At 41.0% G+C, this 23,179-nt stretch overlaps 1 protein-coding gene across 1 annotated transcript; it reads right to left on the bottom strand.

Annotated features, from left to right (window-relative positions):
- Positions 1-320: 320 nt before the first annotated feature.
- On the bottom strand, positions 321-21,938 carry cd63 (Cd63 antigen). Its single transcript, NM_001140602.1, is given in 8 exon segments — positions 321-899; positions 2,793-2,876; positions 3,008-3,154; positions 4,293-4,391; positions 4,513-4,587; positions 8,742-8,930; positions 20,565-20,650; positions 21,821-21,938. Coding segments are annotated over 7 exon segments (726 nt in total). The 5' UTR covers positions 20,631-20,650; positions 21,821-21,938; the 3' UTR covers positions 321-833.
- Positions 21,939-23,179: the final 1,241 nt, after the last annotated feature.

Here is a 23,179-nt window from a genome sequence, read left to right as displayed (position 1 = left end):
TGGTTGAGAAATTAACTTTAAACTCCTGCAACAGCTCTGGTAGACATTCCTGCGGTCAGCATGCCAATTGCACACTCCCTCAAAACTTGAGACATCTCTGCCATTGTGTTGTGACAAAACTGCACATTTTAAAGTGGCCTTTTATTGTCCCCAGCACAAGGTGCACGCACCTGTGTAATGATCACAGTGTTTAATCAGCTTCTTGATATGCCGCACCGGTCAGTTGAATTGATTATTTTGTCAAAGGAGAAATGCTCACTAACAGGGATGTAAACAAATGTATGCACAACATTTGAGAGAAATTAGCTTTGAGCCAATGGAACATTTCTGGGATCTTTTATTTCAGCTCATGAAACCAACACTTTACATGTTGTGTTTATATTTTTGTTCAGTATAGCTTCAGTGAGGAGCCACAAAGAATGTTCCACTTGGACAACACTAGAGCGCATCGGAGTCAGTCAACAAAGGTGAAACATTAACTGAAATCTTTAATAAAAATCCTTAAATTCAGGAATCAGCAAGAACATGAGACTAGAATGTATTTATCAGAAAAAGTATTGAGTAGAACGTTTTTGATAAAATCAAAGTAAAAAAAATGTGAGTCAACAAAAACAAGTGCAAACTCCAATTTCAGAATGCTGCTCTAATTTAAATACATAATTTTCTCCAAATTACTAAACATTGATATTCTTGGCAGGTGACATTTTGGCCTCAATGCAAAGTCACCTGTTATGTGTTTATATTGACAATAAGACATTTGTAAAGAAATGATAAATGTTACTCTCAATCACAAATATTTGAACATAATTTGACCTGAGAGAGCAGCCGACTGATCACATGACTTCGTAGCCACTGCGAATGCCCCTCATCAACATACAGGCGAATATGATGCCCATGATCTGAAAACACACACAAAAACAGTTAGAAAACAAAGTGTGTGTGTGTTAGATATACACACATTTTAAATAAAGTGCCTTTGGAAAGTATTTAGACACCTTGACTTTTTCCACTTTGTTACATTACAGCCTTATTCGAAAATGAATTAAATATAACAATTTCCTCAGCAATCGACACACAATACACCATAATGACAAAGTGAAAACGGGTATAGAAATGTTGGCAAATTTACTCAAAACAAAAAACATACCATATTTACATAAGTATTCAGACCCTTTGCTATGAAACTCAATTGAGCTCAGGTGCATCCTGTTTCCATTGATCATCTTTGAGATGTTTCTACAACGTGACTATATTTATTATGGATCCCCATTAGCTGCTGCCAAGGCTGCAGCTACTCTTCCTGCAGTCCAGCAAATCAAGGCAGTTCATACAATTTTAAAAACATTACAATACATTCACAGACTGTGTGCCCTCAGGCCGCTACTCCACCACATATATTACACAGTACTAAATCCATGTGTGTAGAGTGCATATGCTATCATGTGTGTATGCATGTGTCTGTGTTGCTTGGAGTCCACATGTGGTAAATTCAATTGATAGGACATGATTTGGGATGGCACATGTCTGTCTATACAAAGTCCCACCATTGACAGTGCAACCAAGCCATGAGGTCAAAGGAATTGTCCGTAGAGTTCAGAGACTGGTTTGTGTCCGTCCCTGGGGACGGGAACCAAAATAATTCTGCAGCATTGAAGGTCCCCAAGAACACAGTGGCCTCAATCATTCTTAAATGGAAGAAGCTTGGAACCACCAACTCTTCCTAGAGCTGGCCGCCCGGCCAAACCGAGCAATTGGAGAATGGCCTTGGTCAGGGAGGTGACCAAGAACCCGATGGTCCCTCTGACTGAGCTCTAGAGTTCTTCTGTGGAGATGGGAGAACCTACCAGAAGGATAACCATCTCTACAGCGCTCTACCAATCAGGCCTTTATGATAGAGTGGCCAGACGGAAGCAACTCCTCACTAAAAAGGCACATGACAGACCGCTTGAAGTTTGCCAAAAGGCACCTAAAAACTCTGACCATGAGAAACAAAATTATCTGGTCTAATGAAACCAAGATTGAACTCTTTGGCCTGAATGCCAAGCATCACGTCTTGAGGAAACCTGGCACCATCCCTACGGTGAAGCATGGTGCTGGCAGCATCATGCTGTGGGGATGTTTTTCAGCAGCAGGGACTGGGAGACTAGTCAGGATCGAGGGAAAGATGAACAGAGCAAAGTACAGAGAGATCCTTGATAACCTGCTCCAGAGCAGACTTGGGGCAAAGGGTCACCTTCCAACAGGACAACGACCCTAAGCATACAGCCAAAACGGAGGAGTGACTTTGGGACAAGTCTCAATGTCCTTGAGTGGCCCAGCCAGAGCCCGGACTTGAACCCGATCAAACATCTCTGGAGACAAGAAAATAGTTGTGAAGCAACACTCCCCATCCAACCTGACATAGCTTGAGAGGGTCTGCAGAGAAGAATGGGAGAAACTCCCCAAATACAGGTGTGCCAAGCTTGTAGCGTCATACCCAAGAAGACTCGAGGCTGTAATCGCTGCCAAAGGTGCTTCAAAGTACAGGGTCTGAATACTTATGCAAATGTATATTTCAGTTTTGTATTTGCCATTTATTTAAAAAAAAAAATATTTTGCTTTGTCATTATGCAGTATTGTGTGTAGATTGAGGAATAAGACTGTACTCTAACAAAATGTTGAAAAAGTCATGGGGTCTGAATATGTTCCGAAGGCACTGCATGTGTGTTGAACTAGCATCTACAATCTGTGGGTCTTCTGAGCTCAGGATTTGTGTGTGCAAATGTATATGCTTTGTGTTTGTTTGCTCCTACCTGCAGGAAAGCGATCACCAGTGCCGCTACAATGACCCACATCATGTTCTTCTTCAACAGCTCCTCCACAACAGTCTGACACCCCTAGATAGCAATCAGAGAGAAATGTCTTTCCCGACTCCAATACACTGTTCTGGAGGTCTTTTTGCTTGGATGAATTGGTGTTTTTATTTCACACTTTTTATTATCAAATCAACCACTGGGTTGGACCTTACCATCTGGTGCACTTTGCTTGAATCCTCCATGGCCCCCTGACCACAGCCAGCAGTGACATTGACACAGCAGGAGTCTGGCACAGAGTTTGTGCCAGACCCAAAGTTGCCTCTCCAATCAGTGGCGTTGATCACTCCACAGCATTTCAGCTGGATGAAGAACAGCAAGAAGGGTGAGAATGAGTTTGAACATGAAAAGCCAGATAGAGGAAGAGAAAACAGCAAAATTAGGTAGTAAGGTTAGTAAGTTCAACAGGGGAAACAGACCAGATCAGGATATTCCTTAATGTCAACAGAAGAAGATAAACATCATGGCATAGTAGACTCACACACTAACAAGATAGTCATGTTACATAAGGTGCCAAATTAAGCAAATAAAGTAAGACACACAGAATGCAAACTTCACATTACGACAAATGTAAGATGCAGGATCGAGTGCAGTAAAATGTCTAGATTTGCAGTAGTATGTTGCAACTAGTGTCAGTAACCAGGTTTCCATCAATTTTTTTTTGTATGTGAGTAAAGTACATGTTGGCTAAAAAAAGAAATAAATATAATGACAGTCCTGATGGAAACATAACATTTGTCCGTAAACTTTCCAAACGTCGACAAAACAGTAAAATGAATTAACAAGGTATGTCAGTGGAAATACTTTAATGTGCAAATATTTATATAATACCCATCAATTCGAAGTAAACTTGGAGTCATGCGATGACATGTGTGGTCCTCCAACTATTCCGCTACAGATGAAATAAATTATGATGAACTTCACAGGGTGGTGAATATGCAAGGTGATGAGCTTGATGCTCCTTTCCAATAAATATTGAGTGTCTTATTCTGGTGATCGTCGATGCTTGGTTGTCATTTGACAAATAAAAACACTTGTGCGTAATAATCATGTAGGCTATAACCGCACTATCTGCCAGCTTTTGGCTAGAGCACACGTGCCAATTCCAGAGTGGGCATAAAAAATATTTTGTGGAAAAAAAACATCAGTAGAGTTGAAAATGTGATGGAAACCGATTTAACCTTTTATTTTGGGGAATTTAACCGCAAAATGTATTTTTATGTGCACTACGTCCTCACAGCCTTTTATCTGCAACAAGTCAATTTGATGGAGACATCTCTGGTATAAAAATGCGTACATTGGTTTTCATGCGAATATTCTAAAATCTGCATAAAAACAATCTCCAACTGGATGGATAACTAGCTAGTGTATGTCAATTGTTTCTTTTGTTCCAAAGTATATAGATCTAGCATCTACCAATACTTAATGGTTGATACCAACATCAATCTGCAGGTTATCCAGGACCTTCTGGAATTCGTCAGTGCCGTTGCTGTATTTGGTGACCATGTCATTGAGACTCTCATGGACAATGACTGTCAGCTAAATAAAGAAAAACATGGTTAACTTGTGTAATTACAAAATGATGTTATAGGTGTAGACTGTACATACGTTACTGTATAGATAATTAGACGTGTAAAAAAAAGCTGCCTGATATACTCACGTTGCCTCTGAAGACATATCCAGCGATGGCTGCACCAATCTCAGTGATAATGATCAGACCCAAAAGGATAGAGAACTTGGGAGAAAATATACAATGAAAAATATATTAGCTATTTTTGGAAGATTATAGGATTTAACAAACAAATAAGCAAAAAATGTATAAGGACTTAGATTGAACTACTGTAAAATACACTACATTGTCAAAGGTATGTGGACACCTGCTTGTTGAACATTCCAAAATCATGGGCATTAATGGAGTTGATCCTCCCTTTGCTGCGATAACCATCCTCCACTCGTCTGGTAAGGCTTTCCACTAGATGTTGGAACATTTCTGCAGGGCCTTGCTTCCATTCAACCACAAGAGCATCGGGCACGGATGTTGGGCGATTCGGCCTGGCTTGCAGTCGGTGTTCCAATTCATTCCAAAGGTGTTCAGTGGGGTTGAGGTCAGGGCTCTGTGCAGGCCAGTCAAGTTCTTCCACACCAATCTCAACAAACCATTTCTGTATGGACCATGCTGAAACAGGAACGGGCCTTCCCTGAACTGTTGCCAAAAAGTTGGAAGCACAGAATTGTCTAGGATGTCATTTTATGCTGTATCGTTGATTTCCCTTCACTGGAACTAAGGGGCCTAGCCCGAACCATGAAAAACAGCCCCAGACCATTATTCCTCAACAAAACTTTACAGTTTGCACTATGCATTGTAGCGTTCTCCTGGCATCCACCAAACCCAGATTTGTCTGTCGGACAGCCAAATGGTGAAGTGTGATTCATCACTCCAGAGAACGCGAGTCCACTGCTCCAGAGTCCAATGGCTTTGAGCTTTACACCACTCCAGCCGATGCTTGGCATTGTGCACGGTCATCTTAGGCTTGTGTGCAGCTGCTCGATCATGGAAACCCATAAAATGGCTTCCATTTTTTTTTTAAATTTTTTTTTAAATGAAGCTCCCTTTCAACAGTTCTTGTGCTGACATTGCTTCCAGAGGCAGTTTGGAACTCTGTAGTGAGTGTTGCAACGGAGGACAGCTGCAACCGAGGACATGAACGTACAGTTGACCTTGACAAACTGACTTGGAAAGGTGGCATCTTATAAAAAGGTGTCACATTGAAAGTCACTGAGCTTTTGAGTAAGGCCATTCTACTGCCAATGTTTGTCTATGGAGATCTAGAATAAATGTTGCCTAGATGTAAAAGACAAGCATTGTCAAACCAGTTGGTTCAGACTGCTTTTCCAAAACAAGATCAAACATATAGGGTTGTTACGGTGACCGTATTACCGCCACACCGTTGTGGCATTCACAAGTCATGATGGCAGTCAAATTCCATGTGACGATTTAATTAGGCTTTTCCAAGCAAATCTACTGCCTGGTACTCAGTACTCTACTGTCCATCTAATTGTATTATTTAACTAGGCAAGTCAGTTAAGAACAAATTATTATTTACAGTGATGACCTACCGGGGAACAGTGGGTTAACAGCCTTGTTCAGGGGCAGAACGACATATTTTTTTACCTTGTCAGCTCGGGGATTCGATCTAGCAACCTTTCAGTTACTGGCCCAACGCTCTAACCACTAGGCTACCTGCCGCCCCTAATCACTCGGACATTAATGCAAAGGTAATTGAAAATCATGAGAGGCCATGGGCTCATGTTGTGCAACACCTCTATAGGCTATGCAATTGCGTGAGAAAGAGTTGATGGCCTCTATTAAAAAGGAGGATCCAGATTTCTATAGGCTAGGCCTACTATATTTCTCAACTTCCCTGAATATTAAGCACATTGCGTCTCTTTACAAACAGGAGTATAGCCTACCTGGCTGGCATGAAAATGAACCATGGCAAAGGATTCTCCATTTATGTGCATAAATTACATTTTTTCCCCCTGCCCCTGTTTCGAGACAGGTTCATGATAGTGGTCCATTCTAAAATCAAAACAAATTTCTCACATTATTTAGACGAGTAAAGACGAGATTAAATCAAGAATAGTCTGCTGGGTGACAATATTAGCCTTTCACTTGTGAATGATGCCCAGCAAGCGCATTTTTTTTTTTTTTTACTTTTTCAAATCATAGTCTTACACCTGATGTAGCCTAGTCCATAGCCCTGTATGTTTTGACAAGGTTCGTATCACAACTAAAGCGGCCAAATAACTACTTAAAATTAAGCACATTAAGCCACTTTACAACAGGTGTAACGCCTAACTGGCATACATAGCTGCGCGTGAGCTTCAAGTTTGGGGAAGAGCATTTTCACCATAATGAACCTTTATAATAAAAGCATTACATGCATGAATTGCATTTGCGATCACTTTTGAGAATGGCCTTTTCCCGCTAATTGATTGCATTTTGGAATATTCATGTTATAGCCTACTGCCGTGTGCGCACCGTGATAGAACGCATGCATATTCACCTGATTTGTTGGATATTTAACAATTATTTACTTAACTAATACTGTAGTAAGACATTTCTTTCCTTCATTCTAAGTGAACTGAGAGGAGTTTTTTTTAAGCTCGGGCTGGCAACTGATTAAGTGATGGCTAGGCAAAAACCTACAGCTGGCATTCCATAGATAAGATGTGGTGTGTGTCACCGAGATAGAGCTTGGAGGAACAGAACAAAGGCCTCAGTATTCCTAATTATCCTGGCATACAGCACCAGAGGCAGATGACCACAGGATGAACCCAAAGTGGCTTATAGTGCCCCCCAATCTATATGAGAGTGGTTGAACCAATCATGACTATGCATTCTGGGTGTCAGCTATATAAACTGTGCATTGTCTGTAAAGGCTAGGCTGCTCAGCAGTCAAGACTGTTGGGCTGACTGGTTTCATTATTGCAATAATTAAATCAATATTAAATAAAGATGAATGTTTGAAGAAATGACCAAGTCTCTCTCAGTACTGAATTTCCACGACAGCACTGCTGCACTTATGTGAATAACCTAATAGTGCATCAACATTTTAAGGTAAACGTAATCTGTTGCATCAGCCTCATTGCTTAAAAACATGACATAGGCTAATGCTTTTGCTGTTCGTTAGGCCTCATCTTGTTGGCTGACGAAATGTAAATGTGGACAGTTCTTCCAAAAGCTTCAATATGCGCCTCGGAATTCGATAAGGACGCACGCAGTTGCGTCCCCAATGTGTCGGTCTTCACTTGTAGCCTGTGAGAAGGACCCGATCACGTCACAGGCATTGGCTAATAAGCATTGAGATATCTGAGAGAACCATGCGAGTGAGGTGCTTCGGAAGACCAAGCCGGGAGAAGGGAATTATAATGATTATATTCAGCCCAAGGGCACAATAGCCACAACAGGCATGGATTCTTTTAGGGGGCGTTACATCCTCACAAAGGGGATGACGCCATGAAATTCGAGGCATTATCAAAATTGTCAATGAGAGACTGATGAAGTGTGTACAGCCTGCACAAACAAAGCAGAGCTCATGCCTTTCATGCAACTTTTTCAAATCATAATCAGTTACATCATGCAGCCTTACAATGATTTGAAAATCTAAAAAAATATAGCCCGGCGTTTTTATCACAACTAAAGTTAGATAAATCTCTAAATTAAGCATATAGGAGGACCTGTTGCTTTGTTAACCGCTCAAAACGTGTGCACTCCCTCAAATCGTTTGGGGAAAAAATATGCTTTCTATTTTATTCAGCTATGTTCAATTGTATTCTTCATACTATAAAACGCAACAGAATTATAAGCAAATCTTGTCTGCTAAATGAACTAGTGTAGCCCACAGCCAAATGGCATAGCCAGATCATGCCCTAACATAAGGACAACTCAGAGTACGCTATTCTGTTCTGAAATAGACTACATTTTCTTCATATCAAGTTTCTTTAGACCCGTCTGAAATATATATTGTGAAGGTGTAGGCTATATTACATGGATTTATTAGACTTTTTTAAAATGTAGATGTTCCCATGGTCTACATCAGTGGTTTGTAGGCTGTGTGGAGAAGCCAGGATATGCTAAATGTGTTTGTTAATTAACAGTCAATTACTGTGAGACCGGCAGTTATTTGCTTGACAAATCACCAGCTGACAAAATGTCCTGACCGCCACAGCCCTATGTGGACACAAGATCAAACGTGTATACAACACATTTTGTTTGGAATATCATGGTGACCACAATGCAGCAGCTCTACTGCATAGAGGTTATATCATGCGTGTCATGTTATACGAGAGGTTATATCATTTGTGTCATGTTATACGTGAACATACCAAGGTGACCATGCAGTAGCTCTCCTTCCAGGCTCCACAGCAGCCGAAGAAGGCGATGAAGAAGACGACAACCCCCACCACGATGAGGACAATGGGGGCTGACGAGGCTGAGACATTATTGATCACTACGGTGTTGTGGAGAGCCACCTGAACCAAGACTCCCAGAACTATTAGAGCCAGACCACACAGCTAGAGAGAAAGAAACAGAGAGTACATGATTAGAAGTCACAAATTTACATCTTCACGCACGGGTTTCTACAACCATTGTACAACGCAACAGATATTCAAACGTTTTGAAATATGTATGTGAATAGGATCTTAGTCTAAACCAAAGCATGTGAAGACAATTTCATAATCTGTACAACTGAATTATACATTTGCTATTGTAAGAGGCCATACACTTTAGTACTTTCTTGCCATTTTAAAAGTATATAAGACTAATGTACATCAGATCCTGGCTTAACCCAGTCTCAATCAAAAGATGCTTCAGGTCCTGTAATGAGTTCAGAATAGCATTCAGACCCAGAGCAACTTCTAGTAACCCCTTGTCACTCAGGAATGCTGGAACCAGTCAGGTTGCTGAGTACTAAATTAGCATTAAAATGAACTAATATGGATCAAGGACACAAACGAGAAAATACTTTGAGATTACTTTAAGTAGTCACATTTGCTGCATCTTTACTTTAAAAGAGATAGTAATATTTTTCAAATGACTACCTAGTCCTCCCCCCCATTTGAAGAGAAGTATTTGGACAAATTCAAAGAAGTCAAAACCTTAGTATTTGGTCCCATATTCCTAGCATGCAATGACTACATCAAGCTTGTGACTCTACAAACTTGTTGGATGCATTTGCAGTATGCTTTTCAGATTGTTTTGCTCAATAGGAACTGAATGGTGAACTGAATGGTGAATAATGTTGTGTAATTTTGGAGTCACAATCGTGGATGCTACCATTATGGATAATCATTAATTAAAGTCGTGATTCAAGATACAGGAGGAAGAACCCAACAAAATCTACTTCCTCCCACAATGGCAGGTACACACACATTTTTTTCTTCATCTAGGTACATCCAGCCCCCACTCCGGTCCTTTCATCATTGGTAACCCCAATGTAAATATTTGGCATGGGTTAGGATTATTTGCTGCCTGGTTTCTATATAGTGGAGAGGTAGGTACACAGACACACGAACATGATAACACAGGAGAGAGAGGCCATGAAACTAAATGTAGGCCTACATCTTTAAAAAAAAAAAAAAAAAACATTTGTATTGAGAACATCACTCACTAAGATTATCATGTAAAAATAAACTGTGCTATTAAAACACCCGAAAAGAATGAGGGAAATCTCTCAATTTAAGGGGCCTTCTTGGCATGGGAAGCATATGTTTACATTGCCAAAGCATGTGAAATAGATAAAAAAAATGGTTTTACAGTAAACACTCAAAAGTTCCAAAAGACAATTCAAATGTCATGTTTATATACAGTGTTGTAATGACGTGCAAATAGTTTGAAAATTAACAAAAATAGGTTGTATTTACAATGGTGTTTGTTCTTCACTGGTTGCCCTTTTCTTGTGGCAACATGTCACATATCTTCCTGCTGTGATTGCACACTGTGGTATTTCACCCAATAGATATGGGAGGTTATCAAAATTGGAGTTGTTTTCAAATTCTTTGTAGGTCTGTGTAATCTGAGAGAAGTGTGTTTCTCTAATATGGTCATACATTTGGTAGAAGTTTAGGAAGTGCAACTCAGTTTCCACCTCATTTTGTGGGCAGTGTGCACATAGCCTGTCTTCTCTTCTCTATGCTCACAGAGTCTGTACACAGTCAAATATTTCCTCAACTTTGGGTCAGTCACAGCGGTCAGGTATTCTGCCACTGTGTACTCCGTTTAGGGACAAATAGCATTCTAGCTCAGTTTTTTTTTGTAAATTCTTTCCAATGTCTCAAGTAATTATCTTTTTGTTTTCTCATGATTTGGTTGGGTCTAATTGTGTTGCTGTCCTGGTGCTCTGTGGGGTCTGTTTGTGAACAGAGCCCAAGGACCAGCTTGCTTAGGGGGCTCTTCTCCAGGTTAATTTCTCTGTAGGTAATGGCTTTGTTATGGAAGGTTTGGGAATCGCTTTCTTTTAGGTGATGGTAAAATTTAACGGCTCTTTTCTGGATTTTGATAATTAGCGGGTATCGGCCTAATTCTGCGTACATTCTGCGCACATTGTACGCGGAGGATATTTTTACTGAAAATTGCAGTCTCAATTTGTTTGTCCCATTTTGTGAATTTGGTGAGCGGACCCCAGACCTCACAACCATAAAGGGCAATGTGTTCTATAACTGATTCAAGTATTTTTAGACAGATCCTAAACGGTATGTCGAATTGTGTTTCTTTTGATGGCATAGGAGCCCCTTCTTGCATTGTCTCAGATCGTTCACAGCTTGGTGGAAGTTACCTGTGGCGCTGATGTTTAGGCCGAGGTATGTATAGTTTGTGTGCTCTTAGGGCAATGGTGTCTAGATGTAATTGGTATTCGTGGTCCTGGCAACTGGACCTTTTTTGGAACACTGCTGTTTTTGTCTTACTGAGATTTACTGTCAGGGCCCAGGTCTGACAGGATCTGCACAGAAGATCTAGGTGCTGCTGTACACCGTCCTTGGTTGGAGACAGGATCATCAGCAAACATTTGACTTCAGATTCTAGTAGGGTATGGCCGGGTGCTGCAGACTGTTCTAGTTCCCTCGCCAATTCGTTGATATAGATATATAGAAGAGGGTGGGTGTTAAGCTGCATCCCTGTCTCACCCCCGAGCCCTGTGGAAAATAATTGTTGTTTGAGAATTTTAACCACACACTTGTTGTTTGTGGGCTCCCGAGTGGCACAGTGGTCTAAGGCACTCCATTTCAGTTCTAGAGGTGTCACTACAGACCCTGGTTCGATTCCAGGCTGTATCACAACCGGCTGTGATTGGGAGTCCCATATGACGGCGCACAATTGGCCTAGCGTCATCCGGATTAGGCAGTCATTGTAAATAAGAATTTGTACTTGACTGGCCTAGCTAAATAAAACAAATTGTGTACATGGATTTTATAATGTCGTATGTTTTTACCCCCCAACACCACGTTCCATCAATTTGTATAGCAGGCCCTCATGCCAAATTGAGTCGAAAGCTTTTTTGAAATCAACAAAGCATAGAAGACTTTGCCTTTGGTTTGTTTGTCAATTATGGTGTGCAAGGTGAATACGTGGTCTGTTGTACAGTAATTTGGTAAAAAGCCAATTTGACATTTGCTCAGTACATTGTTTTCACTGAGGAAATGTACGAGTCTGCTGTTAATGCAGAGGATTTTCCCAAGGTTGCTGTTGACGTATATCCCATGGTAGTTATTGGGATCAAATGTCTCCACTTTTGTGGATTGGGTGATCAGTCCTTGGTTCCAGATAGAGGAACATGCCAGAGCTGATGTTAAAAGAGTTTAAATATAGCCAATTGGAATTTGTGGTCTGTCTATTTTATCATTTAATTTAGGATACCATCAACCCCACAGGCCTTTTTGGGTTGGAGGGTTTGCATTTTGTCCAGTAGTTCATTCAATGTAATTGCAGAGTCCAGTGGGTTCCGGTAGCCTAATACAGTTGAAAACAGAAGTTTACATAGGTTGGAGTCATTAAAACTTGTTTTTCAACCACTCCACAGATTTATTGTTAACAAACTACATTTTTGGCAAGTCGGTTAGGACATCTACTTTGTGCATGACACAAGTACATTTTTCCAACAATTGTTTACAGACAGATTATTTCACTGCATCACAATTCCAGTGGGTCAGAAGTTTCCATACACTGAGTTGACTGTGCCTTTAAACAGCTTGAAAAATTCCAGAAAATTGTTATGGCTTTAGAAGCTTCTGATAAATGATGTCAACTAGCCTGAGTCAATTGGAGGTGTATCTGTGGATGCATTTCAAGGCCTACCTTCAAACTCAGTGCCTCTTTGCTTGACATCATGGGAATATCAAAATAAATCAGCCAAGACCTCAGATTTTTTTTTTGTTGATGTAGACCTCCACAAGTCTGGTTCATCCTTGGGAGCAATTTCCAAACGCCTGAAGGTACCACGTTCATCTGTACAAACAATAGTACGCAAGTTTAAACACCATGAGACTACGCAGCAGTCATACCGCTCAGCAAAGAGACGTGTTCTGTCTCCTAGAGATGAACATAATTTGGTGCGAAAAGTGAAAATCAATCCCAGAACAACAGCAAAGGACCTTGTGAAGATGCTGGAGGAAACAGGTACAAAAGTATCTACAGTAAAACAAGTCCTATATCGACATAAGCTGAAAGGCCGCTCAGCAAGGAAGAAGCCTCTGCTCCAAAACCCCCATAAAAAAGCCAGACTGCGGTTTGCAACTACACATGGGGATAAAGACCGTACTTTTTGGAGAAATGTCCTCTGGTCTGATGAAACAAAAGTAGAACTGTTTGGCCATAATGACTATCATTATGTTTGGAGGAAAAAGGGGGAGGCTTGCAAGCCAAAGAACACCATCCCAACCGTGAAGCACGGGGGTGGCAGCATCATGTTGTGGGGGTGCTTTGCTGCAGGAGGGAATGGTGCACTTCACAAAATAGATGGCATCATGAGGTTGGAAAATTATGTGGATATATTGAAGCAACATCTTAAGACATCAGTCAGGAAGTTAAAGCTTGGTCGCAAATGGGTCTTCCAAATGGACAATGACCCCAAGCATACTTCCAAAGTTGTGGCAAAATGGCTTAAGGACAACAAAGTCAAGGTATTGGAGTGGCCATCACAAAGCCCTGACCTCAATCCTATAAAACATTTGTGGGCAGAACTGAAAAAGTGTGTGCGAGCAAGGAGGCCTACAAACCTGACTCAGTTACACCAGCTCTGTCAGGAGGAATGGGCCAAAATTCACCCAACTTATTATGGGAAGCTTGTGGAAGGCTACCCGAAACATTTGACCCAAGTTAAACAATTTAAAAGGCTATGCTACCAAATACTAATTGAGTGCATGTAAACTTTTGACCTACTGGGAATGTGATGAAAGAAAGAAATCATTCTCTACTATTATTGACATTTCACATTCTTAAAATAAAAGTGATGATCCTAACTGACCTAAGACAGGGAATGTTTACTAGGATTAAATGTCAGGAATTGTGAAAAACTGAGTTTAAATGTATTTGGCTAAGGTGTATGTAAACTTCCGACTTCAACTGTAGTTGATTCTAAGATTTGTATTTGATCATGTATATGTTTTTGATGTTCTTTGGTTATAGAGCCACAAAGATTGGAGAAGTGGTTTATCCATACATCTCCATTTTGGATAGATAACTCTGTTTTCCAATTTTCCCCAGAAGTGGTTAGTCTATGAATTCTTCAATTACATTGACCTGATTTCGGACGTGCTGTTCCTTCTTTTCCATACTGCTTTTCTGTATTGTTTTAGTGATTGACCATAGTTAAGGCGTAGGCTCAGGTTCTGTCTCCCCGTTTTTGGTTGGATAGGTTTCTCAATTGCTTTCTCCATTCTTCATCGTTGTTAATTTTCTTCAGTTTTCTATTTGAGATTTTTAGATTTGATAGGGAAGCTGAGAGGTCAAATATACTGTTTAGGTTTTCTACTGCCAAGTTTCTACCTTCACTATTACAGTGAAACATTTTGCTCAGGAAATTGTCTAGAATGGATTGAATGTTTGGTAGATTTCCACACTACTTTCCTTCCATCTATAGCATTTCTTAACATTATTCAGTTCCTTTGGCTTTGATGCCTCATGATTGAGCATAGCTCTGTTCAAGTAGTAGTGTGATTTTGCTATGATCTGATAGAGCATTCAATTCAGTCAGTCCACTGACACCCCTAAGAGACTCTGGGTTGAGGTCAGTGATAAAGTAGATGAGCTATAGGTGTACTTACTGTAGGAGGCCCCATCAAAGCCTACCATTGACTATGTACATACCCAGCGAGCGACAGAGCTCTCCCTCAAGAAGAGAGAAGACCCAGAATTAGTCTGGAAATCTACACAGTGAGGGATTAGTCCAGCGATCTTAACTTTTCACATGAACACTTTGTATCAGTGAACAAGTCACATGATATTGTCATAACACTGAAATGGTTACAAGACTCAGATTCCACTTTTACCCTCTGATTCTCTCTCCTCCTCCCGACCACACCCCCTTTCTCTTTTACACACATGATATTGGGATTACTCCGAATATCACACATGGACATTTCCTATGGCAGGATATGGACTCATTCAATATCCTGAGATATGAAGAGAGAAAATAGAATGTTGCATGTTGACAAATAGATTGCATGTGTTCTCAGCACATTCAATAGATTAAGCTATATTGATTCCAGTTATGCTTCTGAGGTCCATATCCGGATCTTGATATGCTGGTTTTAACTTCTTTGGGATAGGGGGCAGTATTTTCACGGCCGGATTAAAAAAAGGTACCCGATTTAACCTCTTACATCTAGACGTTCCGCTAGCGGAACACCTGCTCCAATATCCAATGATAGGTGTGGCGCGAAATACAAACTCCTCGAAAATCCGAAAACTTCCATTTTTCAAACATGACTATTTAACACCATTTTAAAGACAAGACTCTCCTTTATCTAACCACACTGTCCGATTTCAAAAAGGCTTTACAGCGAAAGCAAAACATTAGATTATGTCAGCAGAGTACCCAGCCAGAAATAATCAGACACCCATTTTTCAAGCTAGCATATAATGTCACAAAAAACAAAACTACAGCTAAATGCAGCACTAACCTTTGATGATCATCAGATGACACTCCTAGGACATTATGTTATACAATACATGCATGTTTTGTTCAATCAAGTTCATATTTATATCAAAAAACAGCTTTTTACGTTAGCATGTGACGTTCAGAACTAGCATTCCCACCGAACACTTCCGGTGAATTTACTAAATTACTCACGATAAACGTTCACAAAAAACATAACAATTATTTTAAGAATTATAGATACAGAACTCCTTTATGCAATCCCGGTGTCCGATAAGGCCATAAGCAAACAAGAAAATTATAATCCAGAAGCGGCACTCCTAGGTGCCGGGGACTTTAATGCAGGCATACTTAAATCAGTTACCAGCATGTCACATGTGCAACCAGAGGGGGAAAAAAAACACCATCTTTACTCTACACACAGAGATACATACATGCATACAAAGCTCTCCCCTGCAAATATGACCATAATTCTATCCTCCTGATTCCTGCTTACAAGCAAAAACTAAAGCAGGAAGTACCAGTGACACTCAATACGGAAGTGGTCAGATGACGCAGATGCTACCGGACTGTTTTGCTAGCACAGACTGGAATAAGTTGCGGAATTCATCCAATGGCGTTGAGGAGTATACCACCTCAGTCATCGACTTCATCAATAAGTACATCAATGACATCGTCCCACAGTGACTGTACGTACATATTCCAACCAGAAGCCATGGATTACAGGCAACATCTGCATCGAGCTAAAGGCAAAAGCTGCCACTTTCAAAGAGCCGGACACTAATCCGGACGCTTATAAGAAATCCCGCTATGCCCTCAGACGAACCATCAAACAAGCAAAGCGTCAATACGCCATTAAGATTGAATCCTCGTCGTATGTGGCAGGGCTTGACAACTATTACGGACTACAAAAGCAAACCCAGCTGTCCAGTGACAAGCAACACCAAAGCATGCACGAGAGCACCAGCTGTTCTGGATGACTGATAATGCTCTCGGTAGCCGAAGTGAGCAAGACCTTTAAAAACAGGTCAACAATCACAAAGCCGGATTACCAGGACGTGTACTCAAAAGCATGCGCGGACCAACTGGCAAGTGTCTTCACTGACATTTTCAACCTCTCCCTGACCGAGTCTGTAAAACCTACCCGTTTCAAGTAGACCACCATAGTCCCTGTGGCCAAGGAAGAAAATGTAACCTGCCTAAATGATTACGGCCCCGTAGCACTTATGTCGGTAGCCATTAAGTGCTTTGAAAGGCTGGTAATGGCTGACAACAGCATCCTCCCAGATACCCTAGACCCACTCCAATTCCCATACCACCCCAACAGATCCACAGATGACGCAATCTCACTGGACATAAGGAACACCTATGTGAGAATGCTGTTCAATGTTCATTGACTACACTACACCACTGAGCTCATCACTAAGCTAAGGACCCTGGGACTAAACACCTCCCTCTGCAACTGGATCCTGGACTTCCTGATGGGCCGCCTCCAGGTGGTAAGGGTAGGCAACAACACATCTGCCATGCTGATCCTCAACACTGGGGCCCCTCAGCGGTGTGTACTTAGTCCCCTCCTGTACTCCATTCACCCACAACTGCGTGGCCAAACACGACTCCAACACCATCATTAAGTTTGCTGATGACAACAAGTGTTGTGCCAGGACAACCACCTCTCCCTCAATGTGAGCAAAACAAAGGAGATGATCGTGGACTTCAGGAACAGGCATGCCAAACAGGCCCCCCATTAACGTTGACGGGCTGTAGTGGAGCGGGGGTCAAGAGTTTCAAGTTCCTTGGTGTCCACATCAACGAACAATCATGGTCCAAACACACCAAGACAGTCCTGATGAGGTACAACAAAACATATTCCTCCTCAGGAGACTGAAGAGATTTGGCATGGGTCCCCAGATCCTCAAAAAGTTCTACAGCTGCACCATCGAGAGCATCCTGACTGGTTGCATCACCACCTGATATGGCAACTGCTCGGCATCTCGCCATAAGGTGCTACAGAGGGTAGTGCGTACGGCCCAGTACATCAATGGGGCAAAGCTTCCTGCCATCCAGGACCTATAATAGGCGTGTCAGAGGAAAGCCCACTCCAAATCACCCAAGTCATGGACTTTTCTCTGCTAACGCATGACAAGCGGTACCGGAGCGCCAAGTCTAGGACCAAAAGTCTCCTTAACAGCTTCTACAATAATTCGGAAAGGCACACACATCTATACAAAAAAGGTCCCACAATTGAAAGTGCATGTCCGAGCAAAATCCAAGCCATGAGGACAACTTCATTATATATCCCCATTAGCTGCTGCCAAGGCTGCAGCTACTCTTCCTGCAGTCCAGCAGAATTAAGCCAGTTTATAAAAATTGTAAAACATTACAATATATTCAGACTCTGTGCCCTCAAGCCCCTACATACACAGTACAAAATCCATGTGTATAGGGCATATGCTATCGTGTGTGTGTGTGTGTTGCTTGGCATCCACCTGTGGTAAATTCAATTGATTGGACATGATTTGGGATGGCACACGCCTGCCTATATAAGGTCCCACCGTTGACAGTGCAACCAAGCCGAGGTCGAGTTCCTCTGTGGAGATGGGAGAACATTCCAGAAGGACAACCATCTCTGCAGCACTCCACGAAATCAGGCCTTTATGGTAGAGTGGCCTGACAGAAGCCACTCATGACAGCCCGCTTGGAGTTTACGAAAAAAGGCACCTGAAGACTCACACCATGAGAAACAAGATTCTCTGGTCTGATGAAACCAAGATTGAACTCTTTGGATAGAATGCCAAGTTTCTGGATATTGTTGGGAACTGGAAAACACTGTCGTAAACGTCAAACCAGAGCATCCCAAAAATGCTCAATGGGTGACATGTCTGGTGAGTATGCAGGCAATTGAAGAATTGGGACATTTTCAGCTTCCAGGAATTGTGTACAGATCCTTGCGACATGGGGCTATGCATTATCATGCTGAAGCATGAGGTGATGACGGCGGATGAATGGCACGAAAATGGGCCTCAGGATCTCATCACGGTATCTCTGTCCATTCAAATTGCCATCAATAAAATGCAAATTGTGTAAGTTGTCCGTAGCTTATGCCTGCCCATACCATAACCCCACCATGGGGCACTCTGTTCACAACATTGACATCCGCAAACTATTCGCCCACACGACGCCATACACGCTGTCTGTCATCTGCCTGGTACAGTTGAAACCGGGATTCATCCATGAAGAACACACTTGTCCAGGATGCCAACCACCATAGAACGTGAGCATTTTCCCATTGAAGTTGGTTATGACACCGAACTGCAGTCAGATCCTGGTGAGGATGATGAGCACAGATGAGCTTCCCTGAGCTTCTGACAGTTTGTGCATAAATTATTCAGTCTTACAAGCCCAGTTCCATCAGCTGTCCAGGTGGCTGGTTTCATACGATCCTGAAGTGAAGAAGCCAGAAGTGGATGTCCTGGGCTGGCGTGGTTACACGTGGTCTGCAGTTGTGAGGCCATTTGGACTTACTGCCAAATTCTCTAAATTGACATTGGAGGCAGCTTATGATAGAGAAATTAACATTCAAATATCTGGCAATAGCTCTGAAGAAAATTTCTGCAGTCAGCATGCCAATGGCACACTCCCTCAAAATTGGAGACATCTGTGGAATTGTGTTGACACAAAACTGCACATTTTAGAGTGGCCTTATTGTCCCCAGCACAAGGTGCACCTGTGTAATGATCATGCTGTTTAATCATCATCTTGATATGTCACACCTGTCAGGTAGATGGAATATCTTGGCAAAGGAGAAATGCTCACTAACAGGGATGTAAACAAATGTGCGCACAAATTGAGATAAATACACTTCGTGCATATGGAACATTTCTGGGATTGTTTTTATTTCAGCTCATGAAACCAACAGTTTACATGTTGCCAAAAAGAAAGGAGGACCAAGGCACTTTAATTATATGAAGAGTGCCTTGGTCCTCTTTTCTTTTTGAGGACCAATTTACCCTTTTTACCAAAGAGCACCTTCTGTCTACCAAAACATACTATTGTGTAACTTGGCAGCACTTCCCTTCCCTTTTTTCTACTTTACATGTTGCATTTATATTTTGTTCAGTATAGATAAAATGCACAACCAGTTATAGGCTACTTATAAAAGTAACTAAAAATAACAAATATCTGTTTAATGCCAAACCATTAAGAGACTAGGACATGGAGGTAAACTAATGGAAAGTGATAAACCTTGCTCTCTGTCCCATAACCAACATAAAACTGTTCTTTGTAGTTAACCACATCACAACTGACAGTGGCGAGGTGTGTATATATTTTACAGCCATAAAGAGCCATGATGAAAACATGCTCTTTCCCCGATTCGTAGATGTTCCTTTTAAAGTAAGAGTGAAAATAGTTGACTTGTCTTAAACATAACACCTGGACCAAACTAATGCGATACAGTAGATCTGCAGGGCAGTTCCACTGTAACGGAATTACACTGGGACTCAGATTTTTCCCTTTAAAAATGTATGCCAAACAAAAACCATTGATTTAACAAATCATACCACTATGCACAATGAATACTTCAAACAATTTACACAGTCATTTAAAAAAAGGTACATTTACTTGAAAAGTTTGGTAACAGAATTACTGTAAAATCTCCCTCAGGTTTTATTCTGTTACCAAATCTTTGTATCTGTACAGTTCTTCCTGTAAATGTGTTTTTGTAAAAATGTTCAGTGGAAATGATTAAAAGTAGTCCAAGTGCATAGTTGTATGGTTTGTTAAACTCTGAAATCCAGGGGGTTTGTTTGGTATACATTTTTCAGTGAAAGATCTGAGTCTCAGCGTAATTACGTATCCATGTATCTGCAGCAGTTTGAGGAACTGAACTCCCTGAATTACTCATGAGATGGGTTAACTAAGTGTCAGAGGCATTTCAATCAATCCAGATGCTGAGCTGCATTAGAGCCACAAGCTGACACTTAACAGACTTCACAGGACAGAAGCAGCACATCCTAGCCAGTCGGGATTCCAAACTTCCATCTGCATTACTCACCCAGAAGATGAAGTTGAAAAAGAAGAGTAGGTACTTCACACATTTCATTCCCCCCTCAACACCCATGGTTAGTCCAGATCAAGTCCCTGGATCAACACAAAGAAAAATCAATTTTAACCAGAGACAGTAAATAACTTTTTTATTACAAATAGTGTGATCTAGTTTCAGGTTATCACTTGTTGCTGCATTGTCTAGGCCTAGTGTGTTTAGCTCTGCTCACATTTTATTGTGTCAATGGTGACAGAAAACTGGCATGGTATGCTGAGAATATGTACGAATGAAAGGGAAATATTGACACTGACAGGTAGGCCAGTAATAAGTTGATGTGTGAGGGAACATTTTAATTGAGACCTGAGGCAAAAGTGAGTCAACACACATAAGAACATATAGAAACTGTCCAGTAAAATATTACTCATAAATTCATAAGGGTGTGATGTCCGATCAACAGTTGAGAATCACAGGCTTGCTGACAGTGAAAGGCGTTTTTCACACATTTTTCCGCATCAGATTAACATTACACCATAAAACCACATTTGCTTCAAGAGTTTAGTGCGCACAGCTCTATTTGCGTTTAGATCTGGGGTAAATGTAATCTTATTGGATTTCATTAGGCTATGAGGCAACATGAAAAATCCCCTGTTTTGTGCTCGATTAGCATCCAGAATTGTCTGTAATGTAGGCTATGGTTCATAAAAAGAATGTTGTTCTAATATTGGGTGACATGTTCATAAAAATATTTCGTTTTTGTGCTCTCGTTTCAGATTATTAGTTCAGTTCACATCTAATTGTCTGCATTAGCTATGTAGGCCTGCTAGAATTAATGACAAATTGACACAAAATAACATGGAAAAAAAATTGATATTGGAACGATTACTACGTGAGAAGCCTTATAGCGTTTTAGAATTTTGACTGAAAGTTTTTAACTTTACAAGACTGCGACATCCATTGCTCGCCACAGCAGTGAACCACCAACCACACAAAACTCACCGGGGCAGAGGATACGAAGTTAACTATTGTTGTAGACAAATTTAATTTGTTGTACAGTTTTTGTAGCTAAATTCCATTACTACTAAGTAACCGTAAAGACAGAAGGTTATTATATTAGGCTACAATCTTAGTTCAACGTGTCGATTGCGCATTCTCAAAACGAACCTCTATTTATCTCTCTTACCTTCTTTTTTTCTTTAATTTCATCATGACTATAGGCTACAACGTTAACCAAAACAATATATGGATTAAATAGGCGTACTATTTACCTTTTTTCCCCTCCAAAAAATAGTACAGGCGTCAAAGTAATTCGAGGCGATGGTTGAAATTTGGAAACAAATCGGTGAAGTAAGCGACCTAATTCTCCGTTTTATAAACCCCTCCCTCTCTACGTCTGATCCAGTAATCGTAAACATGATCATGGAAAATGACCGACAAGACAACACAGGCCAAGATTCACTTTCATCCACAGTAGGCCAACACACATTAGCAGTTATCAGTTGAGCAGGGCCTGTACTCTTTCAAGGTGAAGCACTATTTATTTCATCAGATGCACATAGCCTGTAAAATGCATGAAATGTAACTTTATGCATATAACACATTTGTAGTAGACTGAACTTAATATAGACTGAAATAATTCAATCAATCTCTTTGTTCTTGCTTGGCTACCCAGACTCCTTGCTCTGGTTAAACGTCAGGCTACCTTCGTTCAGTGTTCTTATAATTACTATTGAAAAAATATCTTTTTTTTTTTTTTACATTAAACTCAGAGTAGTCACTCACAAAGCTGTGGCCTGGCTTCAATAGCATGGAGACAGTCCGACATGGAAGATAAATTACCATGAGAAATCATGAGAGAGCAAGTGGAAAAAGATTCTCCCAGTGATAATTTCTTGCTCAACCTATTACTGCAATGAGAACATGATGCAATGCATCATCACATGTCTACCAGTGTCAGCTTCAAGTCAGTGAACATAGGAGAGGTCCTTCTTAGTATAAACTACTATGTACAGCTGTGCTGTAAGCACATTTCAGTATGATTTTTACATCAGATGGACTAAAATGGCTACATATTTTGAGGAACAGTATAGAGAAATAAGAGCTGGTGAGGAATGGAGACCAAAGGAGATATAGGGCAGGGCAGGCACAAATAGGAGTGAGTTGATTGGAGATCTCAAAAACTGTGATGCATAGGGATGAGGTCATCAGAGGCCAGGGGACGTAGTCCTAATCCCAAGTCTGAATGTCACGCCCTGATCTGTTTCACCTGTCCTTGTGTTTGTCTCCAGCCCCTCCAGGTGTCGCCCACCTTCCCCACTTATCCCCTGGGTATTTATACCTGTGTTTTCTGTCTGTCTGTGCCAGTTCGTCTTGTTTGTTCAAGTCAACCAGTGGTTTGGCTCAGCATCTGTTTCTTGATATCTGAATATGTGCATGTACTCCCTGGCCCATCTACTGTTGCTTGCCCCAATTCTGACTTGTGCTCTGATATCTGTTTCACTGATTTCTGCTCTCGTAAAAGCCTGGGTTTTCTGCACGTTAAGACTAGAAGCTTATTACCTGAAATGGATCAATTATTACCTAAAATGGATCAGCTCCAATCCAGATGTGTTGGTCAACTCAAATCA

The sequence above is a fragment of the Salmo salar genome, chromosome 15 (genome assembly GCF_965601325.2).
Source record: "Salmo salar chromosome 15, fSalSal1, whole genome shotgun sequence".
In the NCBI taxonomy this organism is placed as follows: Eukaryota; Metazoa; Chordata; class Actinopteri; order Salmoniformes; family Salmonidae; genus Salmo; species Salmo salar.
This window is presented reverse-complemented; position numbering and strand designations above follow the sequence as displayed.